General features: G+C 39.4%; 1 protein-coding gene across 2 annotated transcripts in view; it reads right to left on the bottom strand.

The window, feature by feature from the left end:
• scube1 (signal peptide, CUB domain, EGF-like 1) overlaps window positions 1–24,678 on the bottom strand; it is a 147,438-nt gene that overhangs the window by 65,118 nt on the left and 57,642 nt on the right. For both annotated transcript variants that reach the window (XM_040145977.1, XM_040145986.1), the window contains exons 5-6: window positions 3,951–4,079; window positions 1,512–1,628 (exon numbers count right to left, since the gene is read on the bottom strand). In XM_040145977.1, coding sequence (XP_040001911.1) covers window positions 1,512–1,628; window positions 3,951–4,079 — 246 coding nt within the window. The remainder of the gene's footprint in view (window positions 1–1,511; window positions 1,629–3,950; window positions 4,080–24,678) is intronic.

Genomic DNA, 24,678 nt, shown 5'->3' with positions numbered 1-24,678 from the left:
GTAAAAGTTATCTGAGAGCTCAAATCTCTTAAGGTACCCAAACTTCAATATGGTGTTCTTTTCCTTTTTTAACCCTAAAATTATACAAAACAAAAATACTACACCAACCTTGATTGAAATTTTGAGGACAATTGTTTCATCTTTAAATTTTGAAGATCTATGCCCTTTGGAGATCAGTTAATCTTCTACTCACTTAACTATTCACAGTAACATAAATTTTGACCAGGGTACCACAACTTTGTCATGCCACTGCATATATCACTATAAATATGCACATTACTCAGCACTTCACTGCTTTTTGCACTTCTGGTTAGATGCTAAACTGCATTTCGCTTTCTCAGTACTTCTACTCTGTGGAATGACAATAAAAATCTAATCTAATCTAATCTAATCTAATCTAATCTAATCTAATCTAATCTAATCTAATCTAATCTAATCTGATCTAATCCAATTTTATCTATGCGAGAGCCAGGAGGTGGATGCACGCTCCTGTTGACAGTCATATGTACAAATGAACTGTTTGAGCAGAGAGAGCTGTCTCCTGGTTCCTTTCTGGGCTCACTGAGTCAACTGAATTCAGACATGATGAATGTGTTTTTCGTCAGCCACCACAGCCGTTTCTCTAATACGCCACACATACTACTGCTCATTACTTGGCACTTTAACACTGTGATACTCCCTCTGCAACTTACTATGGGCGTTATCAAAGTATATGTGGTTTGTGCGTTCGAGACATAGGTGCTTATGTGGCTGAGATGATGGATGGCAGAGACTGAGAAGAGACCCATTAGCAAAGATGTAGAGAAAATGGATGAATCTCAAGGAATAGTTTAATAGTTGCCTGAAATTAAACCAAGTACTCTCTGCAGTATGCAAAGCAGACTCAAGTTATTATAGAGGTAAAACTGAAAAAAGAATTTTCAACTTTTGTCCAATTTTGAGATCCTAGCACTAATGTGAGTAATGACTTTAATTTTGTGTTCAAAATAAAAATGCTATCAAAAATGTGTGAATTGAACGTTCATGCTCACTCTGGAGTAGATGCTGATTTGATTTCATCATGTACAGAACTGGAATTATTCATGATAAATTTTTTTTTTTTTTTTTCCACTAAGAAGCCTTACAGTGGTTGTTTTGGTGGGTTTGGTAGAAGAGAAGTGAGACAACTAATGCAGGTTAGATGAAGGGGTATAGTCTGCAATAGCCTGCATGAAACGGACTACAGCTTTCATGAATTCATCAATTTTTGTCACTGCCAGCATTTCCTAACAGCAGCATTGCTACACTGTTGCACAGTACTGTGCATAACTGAGTCTCATCCGTGTCATTATTGACAGTGTGGATTGATTATATTTCTAAATGAGTGCAGAGCTGGTTATAGAAATAATTCTGTTAAAGCGCTCTTTCTCACCAACTTCTATCATACTACAGATGTTACAGTTCAACAGCTGTGACCTCTTCAGTGTATGTGTGTGTACGTTAAATGGGAAGCCACTATGGTTGTCACTTACCGATGCAGGTCTTGCTGTCTGAGTGCAGGGCATATTTCTGATGGCAGCCACACACTGGCCCGGTGTCCGTGTCATCACATGTGTGCTGACACCCCCCATTTCCATAGTTACACGTCACTGAGGACAACAAACATGTTTAAGTCTTACTCTTGTACAGTATGTTTAACACAAGACTCGAGAGATTTTTAATGCCAACTAATTATTTAGCTACATTAATGATATGGGAAGACAGTTGGGCCTAATGTACCAGACAGAAGCCACAGAAGGACATTTATAATGTGCCCTAATAAAAAAGCAAAATGATGTCCGACTGGATGTAGGGCTTGACTTGACAGGTAGGTCATAAAAGGATAAGAGAATGCTAGAATATAATATAAAATAGGGAGGGAGAGGGAAACAGAAAAAGGGTGACGGAGATAAATTGAGAGAGCAAGGCATAAAATGGAAGTAGCAGAAAAAAGAGAAGAAAAAGAAATTCTGTCTCCTAGAAATTATATTTCTAGTAAATAGATTTTGTAGGAAACATAATCTCTTGCTGGATTATGTCCAGAGGCAACATATTTGTTGAACGAATGAAGCCACATTTATTGACAGCAGCAGAGTCATAAAAAAAGGTGCTTGAGGTTAGTGGGGGACATACAAAGTTTACAACTGTCACAGCGAAGACTGAGGGTCACATCCAGAGTCCCGTCTGTGGTTTAGACAACAAAAGCCCTTTGATTAAGGTTACGTATTTGGGAAGTCGCAATTATGTTGCTAGTGAATGTATGAGTAAAATGTTGAAAAAGTATTTGTTTTCCACAAAAAATATCTGATATTGCAGTACAATATCCACTTGTAGTAACTACAACATTATTAAACTTTTTTATGGTTATGTTTTGACACTCACAGCACTTGGTTAGGATTGGGGAAAGGGCCTGGTATGGTTTAATACAGAAAAAGTTCACAGTGACTTCAGACATGTGTCTTTCCCTAACCTTAACCAAAGTGCATTTGTTTCCTAAACCACAGACAGGGCTGTGGATGTGAATAACGATCTCTGGTGTGACAGTTCTACACTTTGTATGTTCTCCATCCACCTTAACCATCTCCTGTGTAATGGAAAGAGAGAAAAAAAGTAAAGTACATTGTACAGTAACAGTAAGAACTTTAATTAACACTTTTTGGAGCACTCAGGAACTTCAGCCCTTATCCTCCAGGCAAACCAGGTTTCAACTTTAGTTCCTTGGCCCTAAAACTGCCAGCTATGTACTGCTTTTTAACAGGCCACAAACTGAGATAGAGTTTGCTGCAATAAACATAGCTGATTTGTCAAACACTCACTATGAGAAAAATTTTTGATTTGTCCAGTATCTTTACTTCTTCCTAATTTGATTTCACATTTGTCGACATTAAGAGGGAAAGCAAGCATGAATACCCTCAGTGAAGTTTTGGGATCTTTTCTAGGCTTTGTAGTTCCCTAACCTGGGGACTTTTCATTTATTGGTAACTCTAGCAAGAAAGGGAGGAAGTATAAGGGAAGAAAGGAAGATAGAAATAAAAAAAGGAGAAAGAAGGAGGAAGAAAGTGAAGGAGGGAGAGGATGTGGGAGACAGAACACAACAGAAAAAGAAGGAGAGAGGTGATTATAGAGAGAGACAGAGAGGAGATGGGGGGGGGTGTATGTACGTTGTAGACATAGCTGCCGTGTCTTTCATGACTCATTTACTACCGTCCTGTGCCGCCATGCTCAACAAGCTGGCCCAGCACTGTGTCCCTTGCTGCTAATGAAATTTTACCACAGCGGGGGACGCATTAGAGCCTTTCAGTAGCTTTCACAATCTTTAAACTCTCACCGTCTGAGGGAGAACAAGATGTGTTGCCAAACAAAGTGTAACTAAAAGCTTATTTTCCCCTCTCAAAGACAGCAAGCCCTAAATTCCAGGCTGCAGGCACTCAGCAGAGGGATGGAGTGGTGAGGGGGGATTTAGAGACATGAAATCTCTCTACTGAATCCTTCAGCACCTTCAGCTTGGTCTGAAATGCTTAACTGATTTTGGTATAAAATGTCCACTCTCATATTTTATTGTTGAAGGCCTACTGGAACTTGTGCATCATTGCTATTACAGATGTTTATTACAGGAACAGTTTAAATCCTTCATTGCCACAGTTCCTATATAAAATTAAGTCTATAAAACAAAGTGTTAATACCTCGTTGCCATGTGAATTGTACAATAAAGTATCAAGTCAACTGACTAATGATTAACAGATGACAGAAAATGTTATGCAAAATTGCATTTGACTACATGTAGGACTGTCAACACATACACATTTAATGTAAATAAGCCCGACACATACCTCAAGCACTAAAGGTTGACCTAAAAGCACAGTCACTTGCTGGGACGTGTGTGGGTCAGTGTGGGGATGCGGGGTTGCACTGAGGTCAGGTGTGATACATACATGTACAGTCTTTCTGGTTTTTGGCCAGCTCAAAGCCAGGACGGCACTCGCACGACACCCCGCCTTTGCCTGGAGCTTCTCTGCAGATATGGGCGCAGCCATGGTCCTTGTTCATGCAGTTCATCCCATCTGTGCAGGGAACAGAGAGACTTTAATGACACTTTGATAAAAACAAAAACCTTTGTCTGATCCACAGAAGAGAACTCAACTGACTAGTCTCCATCTGCACTGGCACATGTGAGACGATATGAGTGAAAGCAGAAAGAATGTTTGGTTTCGAATCTGAAGTATATATCTTTAACATCAAATATTTAGGACTAAATAAAAAACATAAAAGTTTTAAAACTTCTTCACTTTTAATTTATTAAGGGTTTAACACTTAAAATTTCAGTTTTAATGTTTTATAATATATGTATGTATTAAAATACATAAAGAAAAAATACGTATAGGTAACAAAAAGCAGAAACCACAAACACATAACAAAATAAGCTAGAAAAGTTGAGTGGAAACCTTGTGGTGTAAAACCCATAATTCCTCAAAGGATGTTTTTATTGTGACTGTGTGGTATCCACTCTTCACCACATCTTCATAACACCAATAGTCACAGCAGAGGACATTATCTCAGGTGCAGTAATTACAAATGCTAGGCCAGCCATGGTATTCAAAGGAAACCGTGAGGAGAGTAATAACCGAAGAACTTTTCAAATTCAAATTCAAATTCAAATTCAAATTCAAATTCAAATTCAAATTCAAATTCAAAAAAAAAAAGTACCCCAGAGGGGAAATTCCTGAGGCAGGCATAGTAACAGACATAGAAACAGGACATATAAGACAATACAAGACAAACAACAATGGTCACATGGCATGTGGGTGCTGGGACCGTGGCAGTACTGTAGGTGTGGGGGTTAGTTCCAGGCGAGAGAGGAAGAGGGGGCTTGGAGCAGACTAGAGTTTAGTAGGCAAACAGCCTCATATGTGAAGACTGCATTCCTCCGGTTAGTCCCAGTGCAGACACCTGCAAGACAGCAGTCATTCAGGGGCCCGGTGTAGGACATGTTTGGGGTCCGGTACGATGGAGAGGACTTTCCAGAGGATTTGCTGATTGTGCAGTGTGCTCAGGGACTGGAGGGGGTGATTTTCAAGCAGGTGTTCATAGTGTTCTGAAGGCACTTCTTGTTTTGGATTGCGAGCGAGTAAAACCAGCAAATGAATGAGAAGGTTATTATGTTTTAATTGAAAGAGTTGTAAAATGTGTTACATTTCTGCTTACCCCAAAGGAGTGTAGTTTCCTTCAATTTTATGTCCCTGTTGGCACTTTTTGATGATCACCTCTGTTGGCTTCAAAATGCAATGTCGTCAATGACAGTATCCAGGTATCAGGTATTTGTACTAGTTTACAACTTCCACTGGTTCTTCCACATCTCCTTGGTCTTAGTGACAACTTCCAAACAAGAGCTGCCACACCATTCCACAAACTCAGGCCCGTGATCTTGGGAAGGGCCTAAGAGCAGGGAAAGGAGAACAGTATCATGCACAAACTTCCCCAGGTGGCGATTAGGATGGCAACTTCTGCAGTCAGCTGTGTACAAGATGAACAGGGGGTGAGAGGACATAGCTCTGGGGGTAGCCAGTGGATGTGTGCTGGAGGTTCGGAGAGCCTTTTATTGACCAGCACCTTCTGTGTTCTTAGGGAGAGGATGTCCATAATTAGCTGGTGATCCAAGTTGAAGCCGTTCATAAGTTTCTAGCCAGGATTTGAGGTTGTAGGGTGTTGAAGGCAGACCTCTAGATGTTCATGGATACTGTTCAGTATAAAAAGTTTGGCATTGTTAATCCCTGTGTTGGCGTGATACACAAACTAAAGAGGGTCCATCTGTGTGGCTGTGGCATTGGTGAAGTGGCTTTTCACGATCCTCTAAAAGACCTTAATGACAAGAGAGGTGAGGGACATATGTCTGAGGTCATTCAGGACCTTGGGGCTGTTCTTCTTGGGGATGGGCATAATGGTACAATGTTTCCGTGACTGTGGGACTGTAGAAGTAGCTGGAGAGCTCTGAAATAACTGCTGGAATATTCCTCCTAGCTGCTAGGCGTAGTATTTCAGAGTATGGCCGCTAACATTATCTGGGCCAGGGGCTTTCTTGGCCTGTGTCCTTTTCAAACACTTACCACAGAATCAACGTTAATGGGGTCACCCGGGGTCAGGCTGCTGATGGTGTCTGCCATTTGTGATTGATAATGTTTCTCAAACCTAGCGTAGAAGGAGTTTAGATCATTGGGGAGGTATTCATCAGTTCTCCCAGCCACACACAGACAGGTTTGAAGTCCCTCATGGAATTAACTGCTGTCATAGTCTTAATCCTCTACCAGGCTGCCTGGAGATTACCCTGTTTGAATTTTGTCCAATTTTGATCTTATAAGATGTTTTAGCTTGTTTGATTGCCTGCTGTTTATTTTTTCTTCAACATGGATTCAGTGAAGAGCAATCTTTTCTTTTTGATGACAATAGTTTTGAGGTCTTTTGTGATCAAAGGTTTTTTGTTGGGAGAAATATTCATTGTTTCGGTAGGGATAATATTGTCTACAAAGAAGGATATGTAAGATGAGACAGTACTAGCTTGTTCTGTGGAATAGGACCTGGTTTTAAAAATACATCCCAGGTTGTACCTTCAAAAAAAACCCTTTGCGCTTCAATGCCTTGCAAAGTACACTGTTTTATACACTTGACCACTTTCTTTGTTCTCTGTACAACTGGTCTGCATTCAGGTGCAAGGAAAATGGAATTGTGATCGGGAGTTCCAAGAGGAGGGAGGGGCAGAGATTAATAGGCCCCAGAAACAGAACCATAGCACTTGTCAAGACCCCTGTCAAAACCTGTGGTACTTGTGATATATTTCTGGAATCTTTTCAGAGATTTTTCCATGGAGCCGTGGTTAAAATCTCCCAAAATAAATTTGAGGGAGCAAGGGGAAATCAAATCCAGTCTATCTACAGTATTCATTATGTGTTCAGAGGCAGTGTTGGCATTCAGTTTGGGATGGATGTAAACAAGTATAAAAAATAGCAAAAGAGAATTCTCTTGGTAGATAAAAAGGATGGAGTGACACATCAAAGAGCTCTATATCAGGCTTACACAGACTCTAACAAATGATGGCTCCAGAGCATCAGTGTATGTCGATATAAAAACAAACTCTGCCTCAGTGTACTTTACTGGTACTTTGTATCTATCGAGTCTTAAGGGGGCGCAGAAACCGTCAATAAAGCTTGCATGATTGACAATGCAACTGTCAAGCCATGTTTCCATGAATGCCAGGATGGAAGCGTTTTAATATTCATGTATATAGTTAACATTTGCTTGAAGTTCATGTATCTTATTTCTCAGGGAGCAGACATTGCTGAGGATGATAGAGAGTAGTGGTCTGTGTTCATTTTCCCGTTTGTTTTTAATTTTGAGACTGGCTTTCCTACCCTGTTTCCTGGTTCGTCTCCTCCATTGCGTGTCACCTTGCTTGTCACTAGCTTTTACTAATCTGAGGCTTCTTCTCGTCAGCTCTGACATGGCTGGTCATCATGCCTCTTCCTACTTGTCTTCTGATCCCTCTACCCCTTCATTCTGTGGAAATAATATTTGAAATAGGCGAGCATGAAAAATCTTGATCAGTGGGGAGAGAAGTGAGAGGAGGAACCATTGAGGCTGAGGATGGAGGTCCAGTGCTTTCCAGAGAGGTGAGTAGAGAGAGACGCCAGCCAAAGTTATCACTGAGTTCTGGTAAGAGCTGGAAACATTAGTCTGGCAGTGTGCAGGTGATTACTCACCATGGAACAGTCAGATGTCTATTGAATCTCCCGGATTCAATAGAAGGTATATTTGCGTGTCATCGACATAGCAGTGAAAGAGGACATTGTGCTTGCAGAAGATGGAGCCTAAAGGGAGAGTATACAAAGCAAATAAAATGGGCCCTAAATTGGAATCGTGAGGTCCACAAGTGATTGGGATAGAGGAATAAAGGAGGAGAAGCTCCAAATTTTAACAGAGAAAGAACTGTCTGTTAGGTAGGAGGGAAACCACTTGAGGGCAGTGTCCTGAATGCCAACCTGGGATGGTTTAAAAGAATGCAATGATCAATTGAGTCAAAAGCTGCGCAGAGGTCTAAAAAAATTTAAATTGCACATTTACCACAGTCTAAAGACAGCGGTACATAATTTGAGACTTTAAGAAGAACAGATTCTGTGCTATGATGAGCTCTGAAGCCTGACTGGAATTTCTCCATGATGTTATTATTGCCTAAATAAGACAGAAGCTGTGTATAGACCACTTTCTCCAGAACTTTGGGCAGGAATGGGAGCTTGAATAGGGGACGGAAATTATTTAGTTCTGATTCGTCAAGGTTAGGCTTTTTAATAAGAGGTTGGACTAATGAATGTTTAAAACACTCCAGGACGGTTCCTTTTGCAAAACTCCTATTTATAATTAGAGAAATCGAGGGTCCCACAGTGTCCAATACTTCCTTTAAAAAGTATTTAGGAACAATGTCCAGGCAGGTGGTGGACTTTGTGTGAAAGATTGTGTCATAAATATGGGACAGAGACACAGGCTGAAATTCCTTAAGGATGGCAGAGCAGACAGACACCAGAGAGGGATAGTGGGCATATGGTGAAATATTAGATCATATGTGATCAATTTTTGTTGAGAAAAACTTTGAAAAGTCCCCACAAATGGCTGTGGTCAGCTTAGGACAGGTAGCAGCAACTTTGGGACTGTGGGAATTTTTGGAGATGATCATGGCAAAGTATTGTGCTCTTGCAGGTTTGACAGATTTGTTATTATTTGCCATACATACAATGAAAATTTCAGCTTATCTTTTTTCCATTTACTTTCATTTTCTCCTTCATCAATATACACTCAATACCCCAGAATTACAAAGCGACAGCAGAAATTTACATTTTTTTGCAAATGTATTACAAAAGGAAAAACTCAAATATCATACTGAAATTATTATTCAGACCATTTACTTAGTAGCTACTTGAAGCACCTTTGGCAGTGATTACAGCCTTGAGTCTTCTTGGGTATGATGCAACAAACTTTGCACACCTGAATTCTGGGGGTTTTCTGCCATTCTTCTCTGCGGATCCTCTCAAGCTCTGTCAGGTTGGATGGGGACAGCCATTTTCAGGTCTTTCCAGAGATGTTCTATTTAGTTCAAGTCAGGGCCCAAGCTGGGCTACTCAAGGACATTCACAGAGTTGTCCCTGGGCCACTCCTGCATTGCCTTGACTGTGTCATTGTCTTGTTGTACTAGTGCAGTGCCTGTTCAAAGTGTGCCTGTCGGTAGCCTGATGGGAGTAATGTGTTCTATTCACAAACTCATAAAGCAACATTCGTTTATGTGACATCATTATTTATGTTGTTCATCTGTGTTCATTTTTTCTTCACGTCAAGTAACATGTAGAAGTTATGTTTGAAGCTTTCTCGAGAACTGCATCAGACAGGTGGTACAATCCTCTCCATCTGACTGTTCATAAACATTCCTCACACTCCTTACTCACTCCCTGGATCCCTCCTCTTACTCTCTAGTTTAATCTCAGGCTACTTATTCCAGTAATAGTGCCCATAGCACCATTCTAGAGTGACGCCATTGCCTACGTAACATGGTCGGTTGGTTCCGCTGGCCACTGAAGACAGTGAAGCAATTCTGAGTCGTAACACTAGTTTCCCTTTGGGATTAATAAAGTACTCTTTCTATCTTGTATCCTTTTATTAATGTCGGGTTTCTATTATGGTATTTACTTTGATTTTCTGTTTTTACTAGGTGTTGTAAAAGATATTAATTACTAGTACCATTTTTTAAAGACTGATTAGCAACTGATCGTACCTGTCATGAAGTGGCTGTTGTATGTTATTGCAGACCAGGATCAAGAGAGAGCTCCAGTATTATTTGCATTGTATCTCAAATATATGTTCAGTAAAAGACAAAAACTAGACTGAAATAATGAAAAATTGCCATATGCATAAATATATTATTTGGTCTACCTCTGCTACTATTGGTTTATATTGTTGATTTATTAGTGTTATGGATATGATGGTTAGAAATAAAACCAGTGCACTAGTGAGCACGTAGAGCTGAAATCAGCCATCAAAAATGCTTATTATGTTATGGGCCAACTGGGTAGTAAAAACACAACAAAAACAAGTCAGGCCTCCAGCAAAGGATGGATGGTCAGACAGTCAGCACTTTGGGTTGAAAAGGTAAGATAGTGTTCCAAAAGTAAACTATCGTGCATTATGTTGGTTCATGATGGCTATGATATATTTTTTTAATTTGCCATTAGTCTTGTGTGACAGCTTTTCGGCCATGTGAAGAAAAAGCTAGCTTAAAAACTTTGTTGCACGCATTGCAAAGGGAAGAAACAAGCTGATGATGAGGAAGAAAACAGAATTACAGATAATGAAAAGGGTAATAAACATGTGGAGTCCTGACTGAATGCTTTGGAAAACAGGAAGTCACGGTAAGAAATACTTCTTTGGGGGTTTGCATCATTTTTGACTTTCTCTGGATGAGGAATCAAATGTATGGTGTGGAATGACATGAGTTTTAGGTGAATACTTTCATACCCAGGTGTTAATAATGGCTCTGGTTCATTTTTAATTACCTACAGTCATTTTGGCTGCTAATGTATAGCCAACTCCCATCAGATAACTACTATGCTGTAGAGATGCTGTGGAAATCTTTAGACTTGTTTGATGTGTGTCTGACTGTGTGTTGGGATTGGAAGGGGACAACATGCGTGCTGCTGTTTGGAGAGAAAGATCTGTTCAATGAGAGTGAGACACTCAGACAGACACTCTAGTGGAAGTTTATTGCAGTCAATGATGATGTTCATATCAAACAGCTACGTTTCTTTGACAAATGTTGGTGAATGCTGATTTTTTGGTATGGACATAGTTGATGTTTTAGTACCTGCCGACTATTGTGGTTTGCTAAATGCCCTTCCAGTCTTTTCTCTGCAGGGCTGGTGCATTTAGCACTGTTTGCCTGCAGCAGATGGATGCCCCTGTACTGCTGTTGTCAGAGTATGTTGGTCGGTCAGTAGCGCACACCTTATATGCGGTGAAATTGAAAACAGACGGAGCAACTTCCGGCAATGCAGCAGTACTGCTCTCCGTTTCAGTGGCCATTTCTGAAAATGGACTGTTTTGTCCTTGGCTTTAACCCTGTAAAACTCATTTTTACATCCAGGACCAATGCAATAGTGGCCTCCCCTTTGTCTTCTGATGTCCTGTGGCTCCTCAGTCTCCATCTTTCACTGTCTCTGCCTTTCAATGTCTTTGTCTTTGACTGTCCCTATCTTTTGTTGCCCCTACCATTGTATTTGTTGAAATCAGCCAAGCAGACCAACCCCTTGATATACTTCAGCATTGCTACGAAAGATAAAATGGGGCTACTTTTTTCTTTTACATCTTTACATATGTCATGTTTGTTATATGATTGTTGGTTAGAGTGGAAATCCATTTAGTAAATCATGTTAACTGACAGCTTCCTATCCTATAAACACCCAGGCCTGAAAGTATTCACTTAAAACTCATGTCATTCAACACCATACATTTGATTACTCATCTAGAGAAGGTCACAGCTGATGCAAACCTCCAAAGAAATATTGATTTCCGTGACTTTACATTTTCCAAAGCAGTCAGTCAGGGCTCCAAACCTTAGATAATCCCCAGAAATTATCAGTTTCGTTATCCGTAATTACGTTATCTTCCTCACCATCATCTTGTTCATGTGGACTGTAACGTGTGTCTGTTTGTCTGTATTTCAATTTTCTCATCAACCGTTCATCCGATCAACTTCAAACCAGCTGCCCATCCATGATGCTGGAAAGAAGAGAGTCCTTCTTCTGCAGTTCATCAGAAAGCCAATGAAAGTCCTACTTAAAGTTAGCAATCTTTCTGTTTTCTTTCTAGAGTTGAACATAGCCCTCAGGCAGTTATAGTACTGCAATGTGAGGTTGTAAAATTCAAAAGTATGATTGTTAAAAAACCATCAGTATGAAGCAAAACTCTTGATTATGGAATCACCGGCGATCAGTCTATTAAGGGAGAAGAGAGGATGGAGGGATGGAGCCTGAGTGCTGACAGGACAAAACACCAAACATTCGGTGACCACAGACTACAGCAACCTCACAAGCTGTGGATGGGTGGTCTGGACAGGTGAGTGTTGTACTGGGTGGCTACCCTAGCCAACAGGCTGAAAAGTTGCCTGTCTAGTTGCCATCTAATGTTAAAGTGCTGCTATTAAAATGTCACTGAAAACTATTGAAAGTATACCGAACTCCTGAACTGTGATGTATGGTGGCAAAATCCTAGGTCCAACCTTGAATTTCAAACTTCATCCAGTCATCACCAAATTTGGTTTTATAGCATATTTGGATTGGGCATTTTTGACTGGTGACCAATGAACATTATAAATCCAATCCTACATCCTGCACTGCCAATGCTACAACAACATAAGAAATTAAGTCTCTCTTTAACATTTTCACAATTTATTCTTCCCAAAGCCCCAGCATTCCCAGCATTTAGGCATTCTTGTTTATTTTTATGCATATTAGAATCCAAACACAGATTAAAATTGTCAAAAAATTTTCTGTCATTAAAATAACAAATTTATGGAGATACTGTATGTGCTCTCTGAATGCTTTCTGGATATAGTGGTTTTTGGCTGTAAAGACCCTGTGATTAAAGATGCTCTCCAAACAAATTCAAGCACCATGTTGAACATTTTTCATGGAATGCAAAAACCCACAGGAAAAGCAAATACAGTTAGGTTAATAATTATTTTGACATTGACACAATTTTCGTATTTTGCCTCTTTACACTACCACAATGAATTTGAAATGAAGCCATCAAGATGTGATTTAAGTGTAGACTTTCAGCTTTAATTCAAGGGGTTTAACAAAAATACTTGGATGAAAATCCTTGTAGGTCATGACTGCCTGAAGTCTGGAACCCATGGACATCACCAAATGTTGAGTTTCCCCCCTTGAGATGGTTTGCTTGGCCTTTACTGGAGTTGCCTTGACTTGTTGTTGGTTTGTGGGTCTTTCTGCCTTCAGTTTTCTCTTCAGTAAGTGAAAAGAATACTCACTTGGGTTGATGTCAGGTGACTGACTTGGCCATTGAAGAATATTCAACTTCTTTGTCTTGAGAAGCTTTTGGGTTGCTTTCGCATTATTTATTGGGTCAATATCCATCTGTACAGTGAAGCACTGTCCTATCAGTTTTGCAGCATTTGGCTGAATCTGAGCAGATAGTATAGCCACGTACACTTCAGAATTTATCCTGCTACTTCTATCAGCAGTCACATCATCAATAGACAACACTGACCCAGTTGGCATTCATACATGCCCATGCTATAACACTACCTCCATCATGTTTGACAGATACTGTGGTATGCTTTGGATCATGAGCCGTTCCTTTCCTTCTCCATACTCTTGTCTTCCCATCATTCTGGTCCAAGTTAATCCAGAACTAGGCTTTTTTAGATGTTTTCTGGCAAATTCTTATCTGGCCTTTCTGATCCTGAGTGTTACCAGTGGTTTGCACCTTGTGGTAAACTCTCTTTATTTACTTTCATGAAGGCCTCTCTTGATTGTAGACTTTGACAATGATATGCCTACCTCCTTGGGAGTATTCTTGACCTGGCTAGATGTTGCGAAGGGGTTTTTCTTCAACAAGGAAAGAATTCTGAGATCATCCACTTTAGTTTTCTTCCGTGGTCTTCCAGGCCTTTTGGTGTTGATGAGGCTGCCAGTGGATTCCTTCTTTTTGACAATATACCAACTTGTTGATTTGGCAACTTGTAATGTTTCTGCTATCTGTCTGATAGGTTTGTTTTGTTTTTTCAGCCTAATGATGGCCTCCTTCTTTTGCATCGACACCTCTTTGGACCACGTATTGAGAGTTCCCATGAACAGCTACCAAATGCAAATTCAACACTTGGAATCACTTCAGACCTTTTATCTCTCAAATTTGTCACGAAGTAACACTGGAATAGGCCACACCTAGCCATGATACTAATTTTCAATTGTCCAATTACTTTTGAGCCTTTGAAAATGCGGTAATATGTATAAAAATGGCTGTCATTCCAATTAATACAATATTTTTGTAAAACCTGTTGAATTAACGCTCAACGTCTACACGTCAATAACATCTTGAGAGCTTTGTTTCAAATCCATTGTGGTGATGTACAGAGGCAAAAAATAAGGATTGCTCAGAGACTTTTTGAATGTGAGAGCTGATACAAGTAAGAGCCAGCAGATACTGATCAGCTGATGGGACAGATTTCAGTGTCATTTTCCTGAACATTGTAGTAGTGTTTCAAAGAATGAAATATAAATCCCCAAAACAAATTTGTTATAAACGCATTTAAAAAAATATAAACTATATCAGACAAGTGAATAACTTGATGATCATTAATTGCATCTTTACTCCTCAGGATTTCCATAAGTGTTGTACTGTAGCACTCACCACACTCCATCTAGACTTGGTTCTAAGACACGCCACTTCCTTGGTGCCCATGGTGAACAATGTCCTTTCATGGGTCCCTAGAGCACTTCAAGTACGTCATTAGGGTGCCATTTCCTCTAAAGACTCCCCTTCACAAAAAGTCCTTTCTTAAACACTGCCATTCTAGCCGTCCACTCCCAAAAGGACTATTCCATCAAAGTCCAAAGGAGCAAAATCTTTAAAAGGAAATGGTGCATTTACATGATTAACAAAAGCTCAAACTCTGTTCTAACCCCTGTTCAACATTATACAATTCAAAAAATATAATTCATTTAACATTAGGTGTAGGCAGGTACTGATGCAAAGTCAAAATTGGACCCTGTACAGCCCTGAAAACTTGCAGCACAAAGAAGCCAGGGGGTAAAAAAAAAAAAAAAAAAACTTTCAACAGTTGTATCGTAAGTATGTATTGACCCTGTCTGAAAACTAAACCCATAAGAAAGCAATGTATCTACAATGAATTTAAAGCTTGGAGAAGTCAAATAAACTTAGGCAGAGGGAGAATTACAGACACAGGCCTGGCACTCAGAACAATCAAGCCTAAAACAGCAAACAGAGCGGTGTCTACAACCTGTGGCCTCTCAACATGTCCAATGTGACAGGGCAGAGAGGCCAAGACGCAAAGGCTGCAGCTCACTGACACATTCACTTGTCAGGCCAGGAAAACCCACATGGGTCCCTTGATACATATTCAGCCAGATCTGATGTCGAGCTCTGTTTAGCTCAATGTCAGTGTCGACCTGCTGTCACACAGACAGACCCCAAAGTCACAGACATATGAAAATGAAACAAATATCAAAGTGACTGATGAGTAACACATAACATGTACTTAGAAATACTTGAATTAAAACGTGTAAGAGAGTGGCTCATAGATAACAAGCTTTCAATACGTTTGGGTAAAACCGAGTCAATCCTGTTTGGAACCAAGAAGAAGCTGTTAAGAACAAATACGCTCTTGTAATGGAACTGAAATTGTATCTCAGACAAGTGCCTCATATTTAGGAATAATATTGGACCAGTCACTCTGCTGTGGATCAATTGCTTTCAAAGTATTATCTAAGTGTAAGTTCCTGTTTCGCATGTCATCATTGATACAATGTCATTTCGATTATGCATGTTTTGCTTGCTCCAATGACTTGACAGCTAAATTTAGGAACAAACTGCAGGAAAAATAATATTCAGTATTTATTAAATTAATCCCCCTGAACTCATGTTGGTAGTGATTAAAACAGAAGGGTAGGACTGCTGCCAGTACAGCTCAGAAGAGAAAAACAGAAGCTGTACAATATTATCAATGGGTATGCTCCTCATTACTTGCGTTCTGAGAAAACAATGGTCCATACTCAGCATAATTATAATACCAGGGCTAGTGTGTGTTCATGTAAAGTGCCTCAAGTGAATAAAGTAGCCAGAAGTTCCATGTTGTGGAACAGCCTTCGGCTAAACATCCAGCATTTAAATATGAGAGGGGCTTATAGAAGTCAGGTTAGGACGTCTTTGTGGAAAAGGGTAACAGATTTATAATGAAATCTGCAATGAAATTGTTACTTTAGCTGTCCTTGTTTTCTAATGTGGGAGTTTGTTATTTTTTATTCTTAGTTTGTGGCAATGTCTGTGTTGGATTTTACATTTGTTTTCTATTTAGTTTTTATGTTGAATGTCTTGTGTTTATATATGTTTCTTTGTCCTAACATCAGGGGACCATGTTTTTTAGAGGAAAATATTAATAAACAGGACTGCCATAGATTTTTTTTTTCATCAATGAGCTCCCCAATGGATTTACAACTGTAAGTGGTAGACAAAATAGGATGTTAATTACCACATGGACATTCTGTTTTGAATATTTTCAGCATACATTGTGATGATTAATCAAGTGTGTGACTGGTCTCACTACTTTAAACATAATTAAACTAGCTGAAGCTGAAATTGCTCGGCTTACTCAAACCTGAAACCCGCTCATTGCTGCTTAGGTCTTTAATTCTGCCCCAATTAGCTGCTTCCTTCTGGTGAGCACAAAAGGGTAGGAACCTGAAATTTACCATTCGCAGCTATGTTTGTAATTGATGATGCTGTGGAAAATAATGGTAAACATTTAATGTGTTTTTTATGTATGCAAACCCACCTGGGTTTTGGAAGAGCCTGTGCTGTCGTCCATCTTGAAAATCTACTACAAATTTAAGAGAATGGAGCCATCTGACCTCTTACTGGACAGTTCGACCCTGCTTTGTGATTGGACTGACATCATCAGAATCAGGTGTAAAAACAGTGTCAAAATTTGTACTTGTAATTTAAGCGTCACACAGTCTGGGAATTTTGAGGGCTGAGTTTTACACACAGTTTTCTTCTTTGTATTTGTACACAAATGTTTGTGCTTGTTTTTTCACAGTGTCTTTAAGTAACCTCACCACTGATATCAGTTGTTCACAGATTTCATTCACAGTTTTTTTTTATTTTTACTAATACAAACCTTTTTTTTCATATGTACAAACTTGAATTTCTCAGATTCTGAGATGAAGATTTATTTTACAGGTTTACAAAGCTTGATTTACAACTATAAACTTTAGAACTATTTTTGAACATCACTTTAATAGTTCAAAGTTGTTTTGACCCTAATTTGAGCCCATAAGATCACATTAGTAAAGGAATGGAGTTGAGACTGAGACTGAGATATCTTGACATTCAGTCCCTGGTATGTGTCAAGCTCCACAAAAGCTGGATCTTACATTTCCCATCATGCAGCTTAATAGCAATTTTCATTAGACATGCTCACAATGATAATGCAGACATATTAATGTTGAGCAGCTATAGTGTATATATTATATTCACCATCTTAGTTTAGTATGTTACCTTGGTAACATTTGCTAATTATCAATAAACACAAAGTACATCTGAAGCCGATCGAAAATGCCATTAATTTTGCAGGTACAGTATTTTGGCATAATCCAAACTATTGCACAACTCCATCCAGCTGTAGTCAAGATATTTCAGTAAAAGCCAATCATGTCAACCGCATGTTGACGTTCAAGGAAAAGTCAGGGGATCACCAAAGTTAGTAGCATTCATCCTCTTGGGAAAACGGATGTTGAAAGTCTGGACCAAAGTGGTGGACCGACCGACCAACCTCGTCATCTTCTGCCAGTAGCAGACTTTAGAAAGCTCCCTCAAGAGACACAGAAGACAGCTGTTTTCACAGACTAAGTAGTACTCTTTGTAAAGAGTAAACTGATCTTCATGTGTAAAACCACCTAACCCTTTAATAAACATGAGAAATGAGAAATGTATATTCCAGCAAGTAGATTTTTCTTTGATATTTTCTAATGTTGTAGTAGCTAGAGAGGTAGATAGAAATGTTGCAATATTGCACGATCTTCTGATCAGTAATCAGCTTGAAAAGACTTGAAACTTGCTTGAGTTCATTTATTGCAGTGAACATTCTGTCAGTTTTAAATGACTGTATTATGATGTTAAAAAGGATGATAAAATGTCTGTGTAAATTAATTTCCTGAAAGGATCTGAAATCAGTGGCTTTCTTTTTCAGTTAGCAATGAGAAGGCAGAGAGAAGGTTGATGTTTCTTCTTTCCAGCACAATGTGCAGCTTTGTTTAGACTGGGGAGGTCAGCAGGTTTACAATTACTGAAGCTCCTCACTGAGAGCCCCAGCATGTCCAGATAAAACACTGAGACACGTCTTCATGGTCCAGTAAGAGCCCCCAGGACACAGTCTGTCTCTCACACACTTTCCTCTGTCTCTTTTATTATCCTATGTCTGTCTTTCTCTTTCACTCTTCCTGCCTTTCTTTATCCACCTTTCCACACATATCTCTCTCACTCTCTCAGGAGGTCTGACTCCAGATGAGGTCCAAGCCTATCACAGCCCTGTTATTACAACTTGACTCTTGAAAGTGTTACACCCCACAGCCCCAAAAGTCTGGCTGGCAGAGTATAATGGAGACAGTAAAAAAAGGAGGAATAAAGTGAAAGACAGAGACAGATAGAGGGAGCAAAATTGAGGAAAGAGTAGAGGAATTTGGGAGGGAAAGGTGAACGAAGAAAGAGACAGAGAGAAAGAGAGAAAGAGACAGAGAGAAAGAGAGAGAGATGGAGACAGTGTAGGATAATTTAGAGGTTCACAGTCGCTTTCCTCCCTTTTCCCTCTGAGGCTGATGAGGAATGAAGTGATGCTGAACGCCAGTCTCTCAGCCTGATCTCCTCACCAGGGAAAAAGAGAGATTTCACAGTTTCAGTCAACTGTGAAGCAAAGACAATTTTAACTTTAACTGAAGATGTTGCAACATTTCATATCTGAATCATTTGAAGGAGCTATAAAAATACTACAAAACTATATAAATAAAATCCTATGATATTAAGAAAACACAAATTTAAAAGATAGCCTGCACATCATCGTATTGTATTAACTAAATGTCTTGCAAAAGTTTGAATGACAAGACAAAAATGGAAAAGACCATATCAAGAGTTTATTTCTGGGAAGTTGTTAGCCATCCTTTATTTGTTTATCTATTTGGATTTGGACAACAGCAACAGTTTTTGGGTCAAATAATGCCGAAAACCATAATGCTAATGTACATCTAAATGCTCCAGTACTACAGTTCCATACCAATACATTGAATACATACATTTTACTTATCTATGATAAGTTGGGCATTAGTTGTACATTTATTACTCGGATTGTGTAGGTATGACTCTGCCTCTGATCTGTGTGGCACCGACACTAACCACAATGCAACTCAACCAAAAGCAGTTCAGTCAGAGACTCTGGTGTGTTATGCTAGTCATTGCTAATATGTCCTGGAGTCTGTAGCCTGCAGCATAGATGAGGAGCGGGCTACAGATGTCTGGTAACTTCTTTCTAAGTTCGATCTAATTTTTTACTTTTCAAACTTATACTACTGTTTTCACATATGCAATAGCAGGCCACTCCCCAACACCTGTAAACAAATGCTGAGGTGAAAAATCGGTGTAGTTTCATGTAAAGGTTGCTGAATTATACTTGTTACAGTAATGGTAAGATTTTGGTTGCTTTGCATCAAATCGACAGTGTCGACTCAATACTGCTTACGTGAATCAACACTGCCAGTCGACACTTTTCAGGTAAATGAAAAGTAGGTACAACACATACATGCATTAACTATACACAAGGCACTACACATGATAAAACAATGATGTAACAGCTGCTTTCAGCTAATCTGCAGCAGTTTTTTCTTTAAAGACACAGCTTTAACAGCAGTATAAATTGTTCCTGTTTTTGAGAGTTTTTAAAAGGTTTCTTTAGAAGAGGCCTTTAAAGTGGAGTTATTTATGTGTGAATTTTGTGCTTACCATACAGACACAGTACAAACACGAGTAATTCACACATTTGTGGGGACAGACAAGCATGCCCATGGTAATAGCAGGTAGGCATAAACACACATGAACCTGTGTAGTAATGTAAACACAAACACACACACACACACACACACACACACACACAGCCACATTTATTGTTGGACATGGAAATGTCAGTCTGCTGTATTGTCATTTTACTGTCTTATGTCTTTCTTCTCTCTCTCTCAATTTACTCTCATTCATTCAGAGATTTCTCAGAAAGAAGCAAAATATCTGTACCTTGTCTCTGGAATGGTCAGTAAATCCTGTACATACTTAGAGCTCATGCATATACACAAGAGTTTGTGTCCGTAGTTGTAGAAACATGACAGATAGATTGACAGTGGTTTCATTACTGGAAGCCGAGGGCTGAGTGTCTGCCTCAGTTTCTCTCCTTTTGATTTCTGAGAGGCTGACATTAAAATCTGGAATTTATGTTCATCAGACAGACCTATGTAATGATATGACATTACTTACTTTGTATGAGTTTTTCCTTTATAGCCTTTGCATTTTTTGGAGTATCAAAATTCTTTTAATAACTTGTGATAATGAGAGTACATACATGACACGTGCAAATTTTCATGCAGATATGCAGATTGAACAAACACCCTAAGAGTAGTTTGTAAAAATTATTTTCTTACAGTGTATGCTGCAGGCCCAGTTTTGCTAAAGGAGGAATAAAAAAAATAAATAAACTAGACCCGCACACAGGTATCAACAGGGTCCAAGCCCCCCGCGCAATCCGTACCTTCAAGTCCGACCTTCGGGTCCATGGGAGTGATGCAAGTCTGAGGTTGAGAGCAGCACAGTTACTGGAAAACATTCCACCAAGGTTGGAATGTTTCTGAGGGGTATTCCAGAAACCGTGGTTAACCTAGCCTGCTATAAACCCTGGACTTGGGGTGAGTGAGTCTATTGCGACTTACCCCCAGTTTTGGGGTAAGTGATTCGACAGTCATGAGGGTGCTTAAATGCTTTGTGCAAATATTTATGGAGATTTGACTTTAACCTAAGATGAATTTGCATATTTTTTCATATTTTTAAATTTTGTTTCAGCAAATTTTGTACAGAACATCAGTGTGGCACGGCAAACTACCACCCCAGTTTTGTGTTCATCAGACAGACCTATGTAAAGATATGACATCAAGTTTTTCCTTTATAACATTTGCATTTTCTGGAGTATCGGAACTCTTTTAATGCCTTTTATCATGAGAGTATATACATGATACATGCAGATTTTCATGCAGATTGCTCTTAAAGTCTTAGAGTAGTTTTGAAAAATAATTTTACCATTTTTCATGATTTTGATACAAGAGCGCCACCTAAAATCTAATAAGTTGATCCTTGAGTCCAAGTGAATGTTTGTGACAAAGTTGAAGAAATTCCTGAGATATTGCATTCACATGAATGGGACGGATGTGAGGTCACAGTGACCTTGTCATTTGACCTCAGACCACTAAAATCTAATCCAGTTAATCCTTGTGTTTAAGTGAACATTTGTGCCAAATTTGAAGAAATTCACTTGGGGCATTCCTGAGATATCTTGTTCACAAGAATGGGGTGGACGGACAGACAGACAAATGGACAGCCCAATTCAGAGGCATAAAAAATATAAATCTTCAATTTCAGGCTTAAATAAATGATGAAGTCAGACATAATATTGTTCCTTGAGTTTTGCAGCAAAAAGCATACCAGACAGAGAAAAAATCTGTCCTCAACTGTCTTCCTCCCCCTCCCTCCAACTTTTCCATCCATGCTCTTTTAAATGCCACTTTAATTGAAATCTGTCAGACACTGGCTATGTGTCTCTCTCATTGGTCTGCTGAAACCGAAGCACTATAGGTGCTAAGCCATGAATTTCAATGAGAACTTTTCTTCAGCTGGCTGTATTGAACTCCTTAACATAAGGACTGGTCCTTTCTACAAACTCCTCACAATCTCTTCTTTAAACACTAGAGGAAGCAAGCACCACACACAAACACACACACACACACACACACACACACACACACACACACACACACACACACACACACACACACACACACACACACACACACACACACACACACACACACACACACAAACACATACAGAGATCTCCCTCCCTCATTCTGTTGCTTTCTCTTTTAGTATCTCACTCCAACTTCACAGTACCAGTGCTGCTGATTTTAACATCAGCTTTCAGTTTGAGACATTAGCATGATTACTATAACAAACAAAACACCAAACTAAGATACCGTCAGCTTTGATGCTGTATTATACATTCTGCACCATCAGAGAATATTTAATTAAAGCAGAAGTTTAATTAAAGCACTATACTGACAGAAGGCCATGTTCTTCCAGAGGATAAACACAACCAAACTTGGTAGTGAAATGTTGTAAAACCTGGAGCAAAAATACTGAATTTTTTTTCTGCTTCTGTGAATCCAAAAGAAAAAGAAAACTCTAACAGAAAGAGGGGGCAAGTAGCAGGATTCATGGGATTTCTTGCCATAAATTATGTTCGCTTTTAAAGAAAGAAAGAAAGGCAGAAAATAATCTTAAAATAACTTTTTTTGGTTATTTTTTTAAATTTAAACTTCAGAGTACATTATATTTGAGATGGAAGAACACATTGCCAAAAATACAGAATCATTTGATCATCTGTTTTTATGGCATATCCTCTTAACAGACTATCTGTGTTCAAGTGTGTGTGTGCGTAGCCCTATTCATACCCAACATGCATCTTGGGTGATTCGATCACAAGTGGACAAATTTAAAGTATGTCAGCTCACACCTAGAAGGTGTCCCCACATGCGTCTCAAGTGACCACCTGTGATCAGATGTCAATTCCCCACTCTATATGCAAATAAACACCTACATAATTTCTGTTTACAGAAAAAAAATTCAAAATTTGAAATTCAAAATTTTCAGACATAGCAAACAAAGCTAACTGATGCGACTTGTATGACTTCCATTTGTTTGCGTATGAGTAGGTATATCCGCTGATGCAGAGGAAGTCAGTTGAGTCCTTCAGTGTGGCATAGACCACCTCCGAATGTGGTCTGAGCAATCAGATTGCAATGCATCTCAGGTGCATTCACACCTGTACTTAGAGCTGTCCACGCATATTAATGCCAGGTATGAACAGGGGCTCTGACACCACAGTGATGGCAGTGGCGCTAGAGACTGCCAGATTCATCCATGCCTTTGACAGTTTTGAAGAATGCATCATTTCAGTTTGAGTACATATGATATTTTGTATTCTGCAAACATACAGGTGTACACAGACAATCACAGCCCCCTTTTTTCATTTTCCAGTATTCAACCCAAATCTTCACTGGCAATCCCATGCTGCACTAGTGGGTGAAACTAAAAAGTCCAACCAATTAAACCATTACACATTTTAATTATCCCACCTTTATGCCCATCCTCTAGTCAAACTGCCTTTCTTTCCAGAGCTTATGTCCTGCACCCACATCCTGTCTCAAAACGAAATATATCAAATTAAGAAGCAACAACACTGTTAAATGGTATCTTTTCAGATTCAACAGTTGTTTATCAAAAAGCACGGCACATATGTAGCTACTGGGTGCTGGGTTTTAAGTGCCCCCCGACACTGCTATACTAGATCCAGGGTTCCCCTAGCTGCCAACCCCCGACTGGATGCAAAGCTGGAGGTCAAACATGAAGGACAAGCAACACATAAAAATGCACTTGGATGAATGATTACTTTCTTGCACTGCCTGCCTGCAACGTCAGCACTACAAAATAACATAACTTTGACAAAAGACTAAAGGTAACCAAATGTTCACTGTAATGGATTAGCTATCTTAAGGAAGTTTCAAGTCCCTGCAAGTTGATTTCACAGTGTACTAAAATGAGCTGAAACCTGCCTGGCTGCCTGGAGGTAGGAAAACTGATGGTGTCCTTTGACAAGTGGTCAGCTATCAAATAAAGTATACTAAATTTGTAGTTAATGAGCTACAACCTGCAAACCACAGGTATGGTTCTTTAAATACACAAGCAGTGAGGATCCTCAACAGTTATGGCGTCAATGCAGCAACATTTAGATGGAGGCCAAACAGCAGGCAAACCAGAGTTCACTGTGTCATGTTAACAGAGTGCAGCTGCTAATGTTAAAGGGAAGTAAAAACGTTTGGGGAATTGTTTGATTCACACAGCCCTTGTTAACTGAAATTGTACGACTACAAAGTGTGTGTGTGTGTGTGTGTGTGTGTATGTGTGTGTGTTTGTGTGTCTGTCTGTGTGTGCATGTGGTTACACTTGTACTTCTGTCTTTGTGAGGACCACTTTGAGTTATAGACCGTACGGAGTGAGGACATTTTGGGAAAGTGAGGAGATTTTGGCCAGTCCTGACAACTTCAAAGGGTTTGTTTGACGGTTAAAACTAAAAGTTTTAGGGTTCAGGTTAGAATAAAGTTTAGGTTAGGGTTAGGGTAAGGGGTTAGGAAAAACATTATGTCAGAGAGTGTCCTCACAAAGATAGAAGTACAGTGTGTGTGTGTGTGTGTGTGTGTGTGTGTGTGTGTGTGTGTGTGTGTGTGTGTGTGTGTGTGTGTGTGTGTGTGTGTGTGTGTGTGAAATTGGTTCTGGCTGAGGCAGATGTTAGTTTCCTGTACAACGCTCAGAAATAATGAGACAGAAGGAGGTTTACTTCATGCATATACAGTAGTATTCAGAAAGTATTCAGATCCCTTCACTTTTTGCACACTTCACTGTGTTCTAGATTTAATTTTAAATGGATGAAGTTGCCATTTTGCACACCAATCTAGACTT

This window comes from Xiphias gladius, chromosome 2, assembly GCF_016859285.1.
Source record: "Xiphias gladius isolate SHS-SW01 ecotype Sanya breed wild chromosome 2, ASM1685928v1, whole genome shotgun sequence".
Lineage (NCBI taxonomy): Eukaryota > Metazoa > Chordata > Actinopteri > Istiophoriformes > Xiphiidae > Xiphias > Xiphias gladius.
This window is presented reverse-complemented; position numbering and strand designations above follow the sequence as displayed.